Here is a 15000-nt window from a genome sequence, read left to right on the forward strand (position 1 = left end):
ATAGTTACATAGTGTTGTGCCTGTATAGTTACATAGCGTTGTGCCTGTATAGTTACATAGCATTGTGCCTGTATAGTTACATAGCGTTGTGCCTGTATAGTTACATAGCGTGTGCCTGTATAGTTACATAGCGTTGTGCCTGTATAGTTACATAGCGTTGTGCCTGTATAGTTACATAGCGTTGTGCCTGTATAGTTACATAGCGTTGTGCCTGTATAGTTACATAGCGTTGTGCCTGTATAGTTACATAGCGCTGTGCCTGTATAGTTACATAGCGCTGTGCCTGTATAGTTACATAGCGCTGTGCCTGTATAGTTACATAGCGCTGTGCCTGTATAGTTACATAGCATTGTGCCTGTATAGTTACATAGCATTGTGCCTGTATAGTTACATAGCGCTGTGTCTGTATAGTTACATGAGCAGAAGTGGTAGCTATGTACACTACCGGTCAAAGGTTTTAGAATAACTACTCATTCCAGGGTTTTTATGTAGTTGTACTATTTTCTACATTGTAGAATAATAGTGAAGACATCAAAACTATGAAATAACACATATTGAATCATGTAGTAACCCCCCAAAAAATCTAAATATATTTTATATATTTATTATATTTAAGCCCCTTTACCTTGATGACAGCTTTGTACACTCTTGGCATTCTCTCAACCAGCTTCATGAAGTAGTCACCTGGAATGCCTATTGTGGAATTTCTTACCTTCTCAATATGTTTGAGCCAATAAATTGTGTTGTGACAAAGTAGCAGGGGTCTACAGAAGATCACCCTATTTAGTAAAAGACAAAGTCCATTTATGGCAAGAACAGCGCAAAGAGAAACAACAGTCCATCATTACTGTAAGACGTGAAGGTCAGTCAATACGGAACATTTCAAGAACTGTGAACGTTTCTTTAAGTGCAGTCGCAAAAACCATCAAGCGCTACGATGAAACTGCCTCTCTTGAGGACCGCCACAGGAACGGAAGACCCAGAGTTACCTCCGCTTCAGAGGATATGTTCATTCGAGTTACCAGCCTCGGAAATGGCAGCCCAACTAAATGCTTCAGAGTTCAAGAAAACTGACATATGTCAACGGTCATATCTGCTCCTGCCACACCCCCTAGTGGACATCCGGTGTCTCATTGACCTGCAGCCATTCCCCCAGTTCCCTCTCTCTCTCTCCCTCTGTGTGATGGAGACAGAGCAGTTCCCTACCAGCTGCAACCTGTTCCATAATCAAGACCTCTACAAATACTCAGTCCTGCCACTTCCACTGCCAGATCGTAATCTCTGCTAATTTTGCCGCTCTGACTCTGATACCCGTCTCCTGTTCCACATCTCATCAACCTGCTCAGCATATGTGGGAACTCCAAGAGTGTGCAATGCTGTCAAGGCAAAGGGTGGCTATTTAAAAAAAAAATCTGTTTTGGTTACCACATGTGTTATTTCATAGTTTTGATGTCTTCACTATTATTTTACAATGTAGAAAATAGTAAAAATAAAGACAAAAACCTTGAGTAGGTGTTCTAAAACTTTCACCAGTAGTGTATATAGCTACAGTGCACTCGGAAAGTATTCAGACCCAGACTTTTTCCAGCCTTATTTGAAAATCGATTAAATAAAACCATTTCCTCATCAATCTATACACGATACCCCATAATGACAAAGCAAAAAAAGTATTCTGTGGTAAATTCAATTGATTGGACATGATATGGAAAGGCACAACCCTGTCTATACTGTATAAGTTCCCACAGTTGGCAGTGCATGTCAGAGCAAAAACCAAGCCAAGGTCGAAGGAATTGTCCGTAGAGCTCAAAGACAGGATTGTGTCGAGACACAGATCTGGAGAAGGGTACCAAAACACTTCTGCAGCATTGAAGGTCCCCAAGAACACAGTGGCCTCCATCATTCTCTAATGTATTGGAAACAAAAACAGACAGAATCCAAGAAAGAAAGAAATAACGTAGTAACAAAAAGTTATTGCATAAATAATAATGAATGTTCTGATCAGATAAAATAATAATATAATATATAATATAATAATATATATATATATAAAATAGACTGATGCAACATGAAATTAAGAGCAAGATATTGTGATTGGTCAAAGGCTTTTTTATTTGACCTTTATTCAACTAGGCAAGTCAGTTAAGAACAAATTATTATTTTTAATGACGGTCTAGGAACAGTGGGTTAACTGCCTTGTTCAGGGGAACAGTGGGTTAACTGCCTTGTTCAGGGGGACAGTGGGTTAACTGCCTTGTTCAGGGGAACAGTGGGATAACTGCCTTGTTCAGGGGAACAGTGGGTTAACTGCCTTGTTCAGGGGGACAGTGGGTTAACTGCCTTGTTCAGGGGGACAGTGGGTTAACTGCCTTGTTCAGGGGAACAGTGGGTTAACTGCCTTGTTCAGGGGAACAGTGGGTTAACTGCCTTGTTCAGGGGAACAGTGGGTTAACTGCCTTGTTCAGGGGAACAGTGGGTTAACTGCCTTGTTCAGGGGAACAGTGGGATAACTGCCTTGTTCAGGGGAACAGTGGGTTAACTGCCTTGTTCAGGGGGACAGTGGGATAACTGCCTTGTTCAGGGGGACAGTGGGATAACCGCCTTGTTCAGGGGGACAGTGGGATAACTGCCTTGTTCAGGGGGACAGTGGGATAACTGCCTTGTTCAGGGGGACAGTGGGATAACTGCCTTGTTCAGGGGGACAGTGGGATAACTGCCTTGTTCAGGGGGACAGTGGGATAACTGCCTTGTTCAGGGGGACAGTGGGATAACTGCCTTGTTCAGGGGGACAGTGGGATAACTGCCTTGTTCAGGGGGACAGTGGGATAACTGCCTTGTTCAGGGGGACAGTGGGATAACTGCCTTGTTCAGGGGAACAGTGGGATAACTGCCTTGTTCAGGGGAACAGTGGGTTAACTGCCTTGTTCAGGGGGACAGTGGGATAACTGCCTTGTTCAGGGGGACAGTGGGATAACTGCCTTGTTCAGGGGAACAGTGGGTTAACTGCCTTGTTCAGGGGAACAGCAGGTTAACTGCCTTGTTCAGGGGAACAGTGGGTTAACTGCCTTGTTCAGGGGCAGAAAGGACAGATTTTTACCATGTCATCTTGGGGATTTGATCTAGCAACCTTTTGGTTACAAGTCCAACGCTCTAACCACTAGGCTACCTGCTGGTTACTAGTCCAACACTCTAACCACTAGGCTACCTACTGGTTACTAGTCCAATGCTCTAACCACTAGGCTACCTGCTGGTTACTAGTCCAACACTCTAACCACTAGGCTACCTGCTGGTTACTAGTCCAACACTCTAACCACTAGGCTACCTGCTGGTTACTAGTCCAACGCTCTAACCACTAGGCTACCTGCTGGTTACTAGTCCAACACTCTAACCACTAGGCTACCTACTGGTTACTAGTCCAATGCTCTAACCACTAGGCTACCTGCTGGTTACTAGTCCAACACTCTAACCACTAGGCTACCTGCTGGTTACTAGTCCAACACTCTAACCACTAGGCTACCTGCTGGTTACTAGTCCAACGCTCTAACCACTAGGCTACCTGCTGGTTACTAGTCCAACTCTAACCACTAGGCTACCTGCCTCTAACCACTAGGCTACCTGCTGGTTACTGGTCCAACACTAACCACTAGGCTACCTGCCTCTAACCACTAGGCTACCTGCTGGTTACTGGTCCAACACTAACCACTAGGCTACCTGCTGGTTACTAGTCCAACACTCTAACCACTAGGCTACCTGCTGGTTACTAGTCCAACACTAACCACTAGGCTACCTGCTGGTTACTAGTCCAACACTCTAACCACTACGCTACCTGCTGGTTACTAGTCCAACACTCTAACCACTAGGCTACCTGCTGGTTACTAGTCCAACACTCTAACCACTAGGCTACCTGCTGGTTACTAGTCCAACACTCTAACCACTAGGCTACCTGCTGGTTACTAGTCCAACACTCTAACCACTAGGCTACCTGCTGGTTACTAGTCCAACACTCTAACCACTAGGCTACCTGCTGGTTACTAGTCCAACACTCTAACCACTAGGCTACCTGCTGGTTACTGGTCCAACACTCTAACCACTAGGCTACCTGCTGGTTACTAGTCCAACACTCTAACCACTAGGCTACCTGCTGGTTACTAGTCCAACACTCTAACCACTAGGCTACCTGCTGGTTACTAGTCCAACACTCTAACCACTAGGCTACCTGCTGGTTACTAGTCCAACACTAACCACTAGGCTACCTGCTGGTTACTAGTCTAACACTCTAACCACTAGGCTACCTGCTGGTTACTAGTCCAACACTCTAACCACTAGGCTACCTGCCACCCCTTAAATGATGATCGTTTGAACAAGACATCACACCTCTTGAAGAAGTCATTGTGTGAGTCCCAAATGGCACCCAATTCCCTACATAGTGCACTACTTTAGTTTGTGAGGTTAAGACCTCACCAAGTCCTATGGCCTGACAGTGACCATACGAGTTCAGAACAGGAAGCAGGATGTTTGTGAGGTCTTACCAAGTCCTATGGCCTGACAGTGACCATACGAGTTCAGAACAGGAAGCAGGATAAAATCCCTGCCCTCTTAAAAAAAAAGAAGAAGAAGCAAATTAAGTTGCATTCCCAGTTCAAACAAGCTACTCAGACGGATGTTGAATACATACATAAAGTATCTCTATAACTATATACAAAAACAAATGAAGTGGAATGTTGGTCCATCCATCATTTTGATTTGTTTTATTCATTTCAGACCTTTGGAGTGAACAGACACACAACAACTGATGACAAATTGATCATGAGAAAGTTTAAAAAATAAACTGAATTAATTGACTTCAAGAAACATGACAGTCAGGTGAAAGTTCTAGAAAGTTCTAGAAGAGATGATCCTTTTATTCCGTACTGGATCATTGGAGCGGTTTCTTCGTTACCAAATCACGTTCAGAAGGACGGACAGAAACGTAGACACTGAAGAAAGGCTGAGGCACAGACAAAATGTCTGCATCCCAAATAGCACCCTGTTCCCTCTGCACTGGGGGGGCCCTGTTCCCTCTGCACTGGGGGGGGCCCTGTTCCTTCTATAGCGCACTAGGGGGCCCTGTTCCCTCTATAGCATACTAGGGGGACCCTGTTCCCTCTGCACTGGGGGGGCCCTGTTCCCTCTGCACTGGGGGGGGCCCTGTTCCTTCTATAGCGCACTAGGGGGCCCTGTTCCCTCTATAGCATACTAGGGGGACCCTGTTCCCTCTGCACTGGGGGGCCCTGTTCCCTCTATAGTGCACTAGGGGACCCTGTTCCTTCTATAGCGCACTAGGGGGCCCTGTTCCTTCTATAGTGCACTAGGGGGCCCTGTTCCCTCTATAGTGCACTAGGGGGACCCTGTTCCTTCTATAGCATACAAGGGGGACCCTGTTCCCTCTATAGCATACTAGTGGGCCCTGTTCCCTCTATAGCATACTAGTGGGCCCTGTTCCCTCTATAGCGCACTAGGGGACCCTGTTCCCTCTATCGTGCACTAGGGGGCCCTGTTCCCTCTATAGTGCACTAGGGGGCCCTGTTCCCTCTATAGTGCACTAGGGGACCCTGTTCCCTCTATAGTGCACTAGGGGACCCTGTTCCTTCTATAGTGCACTAGGGGACCCTGTTCCCTCTATAGTGCACTAGGGGGACCCTGTTCCCTCTATAGTGCACTAGGGGGCCCTGTTCCCTCTATAGTGCACTAGGGGGCCTTGTTCCCTCTATAGTGCACTAGGGGGCCCTGTTCCCTCTATAGTGCACTAGGGGGCCCTGTTCCCTCTATAGTGCACTAGGGGGCCCTGTTCCCTCTATAGTGCACTAGGGGACCCTGTTCCTTCTATAGTGCACTAGGGGGCCCTGTTCCCTCTATAGTGCACTAGGGGGCCCTGTTCCCTCTATAGTGCACTAGGGGGACCCTGTTCCCTCTATAGTGCACTAGGGGGACCCTGTTCCCTCTACAGTGCACTAGGGGGCCCTGTTCCCTCTATAGTGCACTAGGGGGACCCTGTTCCCTCTATAGTGCACTAGGGGGCCCTGTTCCCTCTATAGTGCACTAGGGGGCCCTGTTCCCTCTATAGTGCACTAGGGGGGCCCTGTTCCCTCTATAGTGCACTAGGGGGACCCTGTTCCCTCTATAGTGCACTAGGGGGACCCTGTTCCCTCTATAGTGCACTAGGGGGCCCTGTTCCCTCTATAGTGCACTAGGGGGACCCTGATCCCTCTATAGTGCAGTAGTGGGCCCTGGTCCAAAGATGATTCCCAGAGCTAGATAGACACAAGCTTACCTTATGCTTCCCAGTCGAAACAGACAAGACTGAACTCTTGGGTGTCGGAGCAAACCGAACCTATGAATGCCGATGTCTTTACCTCAGCAGAACTCTTTAGAGACGAAAAACTTGCCTGAAGGGTTTAGTTAATCTGAGAATTAACAGACTATTCCCTATATAGTACACTACGACACTAAGTTTTATATATATATATATATAGTTATGTTATAAGGTAGAAGACGGAGCCCCGATCTCTCACATTTACCTGGAACCCAAACATCTTCATGAGAGAAACATTTGTTCATAAAACACAAGTGTAAAATCAGAAACAGGAAACTTCAGACCATGTCGTCATGATCACGTTGGAGAGGAAATCAACCCCCCCCCCCAAAAAAATAAAAAATAATAATTCTCTAGTATTCATATAGTGTTACTATCTTTCATGTACATGGAATCTGTATGTACATCACTGAACAACAGTGGATTAATACATGTCAAAGTGAGTTAGAGCTAGGTACCTGGAGAGAATACATAAATACATAACATACTTTGAAGAAAGACATTTCTGAGGAAGAGGAAGATGATTGAATCTTCATTATTTCAGTCAGTCCAGTATCCAAAACGTTTCTCCATCAAGAGGGGAGTTTTTGTTTGTGTTTTTTTTTTTTGTAGAAGTCAGCGATTAAATTGCATCTCGCAGAGACACAAAATACCATGATAGAGGAAGGAGTGAGAGAGTTATCTACAAGATGGAGGAAGGAGTGAGAGAGTTATCTACATGATAGAGGAAGGAGTGAGAGAGTTATCTACATGATAGAGGAAGGAGTGAGAGAGTTATCTACAAGATGGAGGAAGGAGTGAGAGAGTTATCTACAAGATGGAGGAAGGAGTGAGAGAGTTATCTACAAAATGGAGGAAGGAGTGAGAGAGTTATCTACAAGATGGAGGAAGGAGTGAGAGTTATCTACAAAATGGAGGAAGGAGTGAGAGAGTTATCTACAAGATGGAGGAAGGAGTGAGAGAGTTATCTACAAGATGGAGGAAGGAGTGAGAGAGTTATCTACATGATGGAGGAAGGAGTGAGAGAGTTATCTACAAGATGGAGGAAGGAGTGAGAGAGTTATCTACATGATAGAGGAAGGAGTGAGAGAGTTATCTACAAGATGGAGGAAGGAGTGAGAGAGTTATCTACAAGATGGAGGAAGGAGTGAGAGAGTTATCTACAAGATGGAGGAAGGAGTGAGAGAGTTATCTACAAGATGGAGGAAGGAGTGAGAGAGTTATCTACATGATAGAGGAAGGAGTGAGAGAGTTATCTACAAGATGGAGGAAGGAGTGAGAGAGTTATCTACAAGATGGAGGAAGGAGTGAGAGAGTTATCTACATGATAGAGGAAGGAGTGAGAGAGTTATCTACAAGGTGGAGGAAGGAGAGAGAGTTATCTACATGATAGAGGAAGGAGTGAGAGAGTTATCTACATGATAGAGGAAGGAGTGAGAGAGTTATCTACAAGATGGAGGAAGGAGTGAGAGAGTTATCTACATGATAGAGGAAGGAGTGAGAGAGTTATCTACAAGATGGAGGAAGGAGTGAGAGAGTTATCTACATGATGGAGGAAGGAGTGAGAGAGTTATCTACAAGATGGAGGAAGGAGTGAGAGAGTTATCTACATGATAGAGGAAGGAGTGAGAGAGTTATCTACATGATAGAGGAAGGAGTGAGAGAGTTATCTACATGATAGAGGAAGGAGTGAGAGAGTTATCTACATGATAGAGGAAGGAGTGAGAGAGTTATCTACAAGATGGAGGAAGGAGTGAGAGAGTTATCTACAAGATGGAGGAAGGAGTGAGAGAGTTATCTACAAGATGGAGGAAGGAGTGAGAGAGTTATCTACAAGATGGAGGAAGGAGTGAGAGAGTTATCTACAAGATGGAGGAAGGAGTGAGAGAGTTATCTACAAGATGGAGGAAGGAGTGAGAGAGTTATCTACAAGATGGAGGAAGGAGTGAGAGAGTTATCTACATGATAGAGGAAGGAGTGAGAGAGTTATCTACAAGATGGAGGAAGGAGTGAGAGAGTTATCTACAAGATGGAGGAAGGAGTGAGAGAGTTATCTACATGATAGAGGAAGGAGTGAGAGAGTTATCTACATGATAGAGGAAGGAGTGAGAGAGTTATCTACAAGATGGAGGAAGGAGTGAGAGAGTTATCTACAAGATGGAGGAAGGAGTGAGAGAGTTATCTACAAGATGGAGGAAGGAGTGAGAGAGTTATCTACAAGATGGAGGAAGGAGTGAGAGAGTTATCTACAAGATGGAGGAAGGAGTGAGAGAGTTATCTACATGATAGAGGAAGGAGTGAGAGAGTTATCTACATGATAGAGGAAGGAGTGAGAGAGTTATCTACATGATAGAGGAAGGAGTGAGAGAGTTATCTACATGATAGAGGAAGGAGTGAGAGAGTTATCTACAAGATGGAGGAAGGAGTGAGAGTTATCTACAAGATGGAGGAAGGAGTGAGAGAGTTATCTACAAGATGGAGGAAGGAGTGAGAGAGTTATCTACAAGATGGAGGAAGGAGTGAGAGAGTTATCTACAAGATAGAGGAAGGAGTGAGAGAGTTATCTACAAGATGGAGGAAGGAGTGAGTGGAGGAGATCTACAAGATGGAGGAAGGAGTGAGAGAGTTATCTACATGGAGATGGAGTTATCTACAAGATGGGGAAGGAGTGAGAGAGTTATCTACAAGATGGAGGAAGGAGTGAGAGAGTTATCTACAAGATGGAGGAAGAGTGAAGAGTTATCTACAAGATGGAGGAAGGAGTGAGAGAGTTATCTACAAGATGGAGGAAGGAGTGAGAGAGTTATCTACATGATGGAGGAAGGAGTGAGAGAGTTATCTACAAGATGGAGGAAGGAGTGAGAGAGTTATCTACATGATAGAGGAAGGAGTGAGAGAGTTATCTACATGATGGAGGAAGGAGTGAGAGAGTTATCTACAAGATGGAGGAAGGAGTGAGAGAGTTATCTACAAGATGGAGGAAGGAGTGATAGAGTTATCTACAAGGAAAGAAAAGAGGAAAACCGTTGGACAGGTCTGGAGCGGTCTATTCTGTTCAGAAAAGCCTCGGCAGAGGTGAACTCAAGTCAGGACTCCTCTCTGTCCCACGCAAACCGTTCTGTCGTCTCCCTCTCCCTTCACACCACACCCACCACCATCGTCATTAACCAACCCAACCCTCTGTTGTCTGAAGGTGGCAGGTCACTTGATAAAGGCGGCCACCACGGCCCACAACAACTCATTGGAGTTGGTCTTCGTGCTCTCCCCCTCTGGCTCCAGGTCCAGGAGCTGCCGTACTCTCTTCATGGCCAGGTCATACTGGTCGTCCAGCAAAGGGGAAAAGGCATTCTCCAGGACATCAGACGAGTGGGCCAGGAAGATGAGGGCGAGCAGCCGTTTGTCCATGCGGTGCGGGTCGTTGACCCATTTCTCCAACACGGCCTCCTGAACCCTCTTGATGAGGCGTTGTTTGATGTTGTTGTTGGTGAGCGGATGAGTGGTCATGTCGAAGAGGAGGAAGTTCTGTTTCTCCGTGGTCAGCACGCCCTTTTCCACCAGGTTCTTGGCCAGGCGCTCCCTCACGTTCCTCAGCTGATAGTGAAGCTTCAGAGGGTTCCACGTCTCACCTACAGGGAGAAGAGAACAGAGGAGTTAAGATGTATGGTGGAATGAAGAGTGGTGTTAAGACCTACAGAAGAGTGGCCTACGGGGGGAAGAGTGGTGTTAAGACCTACAGGGGGGAGAAGAGTGGAGGTAAGACCTACAGGGAGAAGAGTGGAGGTAAGACCTGCAGGGAGAAGAGTGGAGGTAAGACCTACAGGGAGAAGAGTGGAGGTAAGACCTGCAGGGAGAAGAGTGGAGGTAAGACCTTCAGGGGGGAGAGTGGAGGTAAGACCTACAGGGAGAAGAAGACCTGGAGAAGTAAGACCTACAGGGAGAAGAGTGGAGGTAAGACCTTCAGGGAGAAGAGTGGAGGTAAGACCTACAGGGGAGAAGAGTGGAGGTAAGACCTACAGGGGGAGAAGAGTGGAGGTAAGACCTACAGGGGGAGAAGACCTGGGGAGGTAAGACCTACAGGGGGAGAAGACCTACAGGGAGGGAGGTAAGACCCTACAGGGGGAGAAGAGTGGAGGTAAGACCTACAGGGGGAGAAGAGTGGAGGTAAGACCTACAGGGAGGAGAGTGGAGGTAAGACCTACAGGGGGAGAAGAGTGGAGGTGAGACCTACAGGGGGAGAAGAGTGGAGGTGAGACCTACTGGGAGAAGAGTGGAGGTAAGACCTACAGGGAGAAGAGTGGAGGTAAGACCTACAGGGGGAGAAGAGTGGAGGTAAGACCTACAGGGAGAAGAGTGGAGGTAAGACCTACAGGGAGGAGAGTGGAGGTAAGACCTACAGGGGGAGAAGAGTGGAGGTAAGACCTACAGGGAGAAGAGTGGAGGTAAGACCTACAGGGAGAAGAGTGGAGGTAAGACCTACAGGGAGGAGAGTGGAGGTAAGACCTACAGGGAGGAGAGTGGAGGTAAGACCTACAGGGAGGGGGAAGACCTACAGGAGAAGTAAGGACAGGAGAAGAAGACCTACAGGGAGAAGAGTGGAGGTAAGACCTACAGGGAGAAGAGAGAGTGGAGGTAAGACCTACAGGGGAATGAAGAGTGGAGGTAAGACCTACAGGGGAGAAGAGTGGAGGTAAGACCTACAGGGAGAAGAGTGGAGGTAAGACCTACAGGGAGAAGAGTGGAGGTAAGACCTACAGGGAGGAAGAGAAGACCTACAGGGGAGTTAAGAGTGGAGGTAAGACCTACAGGGAGAAGTGGAGGTAAGACCTACAGGGAGGAGAGTGGAGGTAAGACCTACAGGGAGAAGAGTGGAGGTAAGACCTACAGGGAGAAGAGTGGAGGTAAGACCTACAGGGAGAAGAGTGGAGGTAAGACCTACAGGGAGAAGAGTGGAGGTAAGACCTACAGGGAGAAGAGTGGAGGTAAGACCTACAGGGGGGAGAAGAGTGGAGGTAAGACCTACAGGGAGAAGAGTGGAGGTAAGACCTACAGGGAGGAGGTAAGACCTACAGGGGAGAAGAGGGAGGTAAGACCTACAGGGAGAAGAGTGGAGGTAAGACCTACAGGGGGAGAAGAGTGGAGGTAAGACCTACAGGGGGAGAAGAGTGGAGGTAAGACCTACAGGGGGAGAAGAGTGGAGGTAAGACCTACAGGGGGAGAAGAGTGGAGGTAAGACCTACAGGGGGGAGAAGAGTGGAGGTAAGACCTACAGGGAGAAGAGTGGAGGTAAGACCTACAGGGAGAAGAGTGGAGGTAAGACCTACAGGGAGAAGAGTGGAGGTAAGACCTACAGGGGAGGAGAGTGGAGGTAAGACCTACAGGGAGGAGAGTGGAGGTAAGACCTACAGGGAGAAGAGTGGAGGTAAGACCTGCAGGGAGAAGAGTGGAGGTAAGACCTACAGGGAGAAGAGTGGAGGTAAGACCTTCAGGGAGAAGAGTGGAGGTAAGACCTTCAGGGGGGAGAGTGGAGGTAAGACCTACAGGGAGAAGAGTGGAGGTAAAACCTACAGGGAGAAGAGTGGAGGTAAGACCTTCAGGGAGAAGAGTGGAGGTAAGACCTACAGGGAGAAGAGTGGAGGTAAGACCTACAGGGGGGAGAAGAGTGGAGGTAAGACCTACAGGGGGGAGAAGAGTGGAGGTAAGACCTACAGGGGGGAGAAGAGTGGAGGTAAGACCTACAGGGGGAGAAGAGTGGAGGTAAGACCTACAGGGGGAGAAGAGTGGAGGTAAGACCTACAGGGAGGAGAGTGGAGGTAAGACCTACAGGGGGAAAGAGTGGAGGTAAGACCTACAGGGGGAGAAGAGTGGAGGTAAGACCTACAGGGAGAAGAGTGGAGGTAAGACCTGCAGGGAGAAGAGTGGAGGTAAGACCTACAGGGAGAAGAGTGGAGGTAAGACCTGCAGGGAGAAGAGTGGAGGTAAGACCTTCAGGGGGAGAGTGGAGGTAAGACCTACAGGGGGAGAAGAGTGGAGGTAAGACCTACAGGGAGAGAAGAGTGGAGGTAAGACCTTCAGGGAGAAGAGTGGAGGTAAGACCTACAGGGAGAAGAGTGGAGGTAAGACCTACAGGGGGAGAAGAGTGGAGGTAAGACCTACAGGGGGAGAAGAGTGGAGGTAAGACCTACAGGGGGAGAAGAGTGGAGGTAAGACCTACAGGGGGAGAAGAGTGGAGGTAAGACCTACAGGGGGAGAAGAGTGGAGGTAAGACCTACAGGGAGGAGAGTGGAGGTAAGACCTACAGGGGGAGAAGAGTGGAGGTGAGACCTACAGGGGGAGAAGAGTGGAGGTAAGACCTACTGGGAGAAGAGTGGAGGTAAGACCTACAGGGAGAAGAGTGGAGGTAAGACCTACAGGGGGAGAAGAGTGGAGGTAAGACCTACAGGGAGAAGAGTGGAGGTAAGACCTACAGGGGGAGAAGAGTGGAGGTAAGACCTACAGGGGGGAGAAGAGTGGAGGTAAGACCTACAGGGGGGAGAAGAGTGGAGGTAAGACCTACAGGGAGGAGAGTGGAGGTAAGACCTACAGGGGGGAGAAGAGTGGAGGTGAGACCTACTGGGAGAAGAGTGGAGGTAAGACCTACAGGGAGAAGAGTGGAGGTAAGACCTACAGGGGGGAGAAGAGTGGAGGTAAGACCTACAGGGAGAAGAGTGGAGGTAAGACCTGCAGGGAGGAGAGTGGAGGTAAGACCTACAGGGGGGAGAAGAGTGGAGGTAAGACCTACAGGGAGAAGAGTGGAGGTAAGACCTTCAGGGGGGAGAGTGGAGGTAAGACCTACAGGGAGAAGAGTGGAGGTAAGACCTACAGGGAGAAGAGTGGAGGTAAGACCTACAGGGGGGAGAAGAGTGGAGGTAAGACCTACAGGGGGGAGAAGAGTGGAGGTAAGACCTACAGGGGGGAGAAGAGTGGAGGTAAGACCTACAGGGGGGAGAGTGGAGGTAAGACCTACAGGGAGAGGAGTGGAGGTAAGACCTACAGGGAGAAGAGTGGAGGTAAGACCTACAGGGAGGAGAGTGGAGGTAAGACCTACAGGGAGAAGAGTGGAGGTAAGACCTACAGGGAGAAGAGTGGAGGTAAGACCTACAGGGAGAAGAGTGGAGGTAAGACCTACAGGGAGAAGAGTGGAGGTAAGACCTACAGGGAGAAGAGTGGAGGTAAGACCTACAGGGAGAAGAGTGGAGGTAAGACCTTCAGGGGGAGAGTGGAGGTAAGACCTACAGGGAGAAGAGTGGAGGTAAGACCTACAGGGGGAGAAGAGTGGAGGTAAGACCTACAGGGGGGAGAAGAGTGGAGGTAAGACCTACAGGGGGGAGAAGAGTGGAGGTAAGACCTACAGGGAGGAGAGTGGAGGTAAGACTTACAGGGAGAAGAGTGGAGGTAAGACCTACAGGGAGAAGAGTGGAGGTAAGACCTACAGGGAGGAGAGTGGAGGTAAGACCTACAGGGAGAAGAGTGGAGGTAAGACCTACAGGGAGAAGAGTGGAGGTAAGACCTACAGGGAGAAGAGTGGAGGTAAGACCTACAGGGAGAAGAGTGGAGGTAAGACCTACAGGGAGAAGAGTGGAGGTAAGACCTACAGGGAGAAGAGTGGAGGTAAGACCTACAGGGAGAAGAGTGGAGGTAAGACCTTCAGGGGGGAGAGTGGAGGTAAGATCTACAGGGAGAAGAGTGGAGGTAAGACCTACAGGGGGAGAAGAGTGGAGGTAAGACCTACAGGGGGGAGAAGAGTGGAGGTAAGACCTACAGGGAGGAGAGTGGAGGTAAGACCTACAGGGAGGAGAGTGGAGGTAAGACCTACAGGGAGGAGAGTGGAGGTAAGACCTACAGGGAGGAGAGTGGAGGTAAGACCTACAGGGAGAAGAGTGGAGGTAAGACCTACAGGGAGAAGAGTGGAGGTAAGACCTACAGGGAGAAGAGTGGAGGTAAGACCTACAGGGAGAAGAGTGGAGGTAAGACCTACAGGGAGAAGAGTGGAGGTAAGACCTACAGGGAGAAGAGTGGAGGTAAGACCTTCAGGGGGGAGAGTGGAGGTAAGATCTACAGGGAGAAGAGTGGAGGTAAGACCTACAGGGGGAGAAGAGTGGAGGTAAGACCTACAGGGGGGAGAAGAGTGGAGGTAAGACCTACAGGGAGGAGAGTGGAGGTAAGACCTACAGGGAGGAGAGTGGAGGTAAGACCTACAGGGAGGAGAGTGGAGGTAAGACCTACAGGGGGGAGAAGAGTGGAGGTGAGACCTACTGGGAGAAGAGTGGAGGTAAGACCTACAGGGAGAAGAGTGGAGGTAAGACCTACAGGGAGAAGAGTGGAGGTAAGACCTACAGGGAGAAGAGTGGAGGTAAGACCTACAGGGAGAAGAGTGGAGGTAAGACCTACAGGGAGAAGAGTGGAGGTAAGACCTACAGGGAGAAGAGTGGAGGTAAGACCTACAGGGAGAAGAGTGGAGGTAAGACCTTCAGGGGGGAGAGTGGAGGTAAGACCTACAGGGAGAAGAGTGGAGGTAAGACCTACAGGGGGAGAAGAGTGGAGGTAAGACCTACAGGGGGAGAAGAGTGGAGGTAAGACCTACAGGGGGGAGAAGAGTGGAGGTAAGACCTACA

At 48.5% G+C, this 15000-nt stretch overlaps 1 protein-coding gene and 2 long non-coding RNA genes across 5 annotated transcripts in view; 1 reads left to right on the forward strand and 2 right to left on the reverse strand.

Moving 5' to 3' along the window:
- Positions 1 to 4730: 4730 nt before the first annotated feature.
- Positions 4731 to 6971, reverse strand: LOC127911856 (uncharacterized). 2 transcript variants are annotated; one of them, XR_008079660.1, is made up of 2 exons: positions 5588 to 6971; positions 4731 to 5158 (listed from the first exon to the last, which is right to left on the reverse strand). It is a non-coding gene; the product is annotated as an uncharacterized LOC127911856 (long non-coding RNA). The 2 variants fall into 2 exon arrangements; XR_008079659.1 differs by having other exon boundaries at positions 5243 to 6971.
- Positions 6972 to 9300: 2329 nt separating this feature from the next.
- The window catches only part of LOC127911855 (Golgi phosphoprotein 3-like), a 47519-nt gene continuing 41819 nt past the window's right edge, over positions 9301 to 15000 (reverse strand). Inside the window, exon 4 of one of the 2 annotated variants that reach the window (XM_052479739.1) lies at positions 9301 to 9975. In XM_052479739.1, the coding sequence (XP_052335699.1) occupies positions 9551 to 9975 (425 nt within the window). In that variant the 3' untranslated portion in view covers positions 9301 to 9550. The remainder of the gene's footprint in view (positions 9976 to 15000) is intronic. The other variant, XM_052479738.1, reaches the window with a different exon arrangement.
- Positions 12710 to 15000, forward strand: part of LOC127911858 (uncharacterized) — a 2467-nt gene continuing 176 nt past the window's right edge. Inside the window, exons 1-3 of the long non-coding RNA XR_008079662.1 lie at positions 12710 to 12719; positions 13781 to 13834; positions 14989 to 15000. The exon at positions 14989 to 15000 is cut by the window's right edge and continues 176 nt beyond it. This is a non-coding gene — a long non-coding RNA (uncharacterized LOC127911858). The remainder of the gene's footprint in view (positions 12720 to 13780; positions 13835 to 14988) is intronic.

This window comes from Oncorhynchus keta, chromosome 25 (assembly GCF_023373465.1).
Source record: "Oncorhynchus keta strain PuntledgeMale-10-30-2019 chromosome 25, Oket_V2, whole genome shotgun sequence".
Lineage (NCBI taxonomy): Eukaryota > Metazoa > Chordata > Actinopteri > Salmoniformes > Salmonidae > Oncorhynchus > Oncorhynchus keta.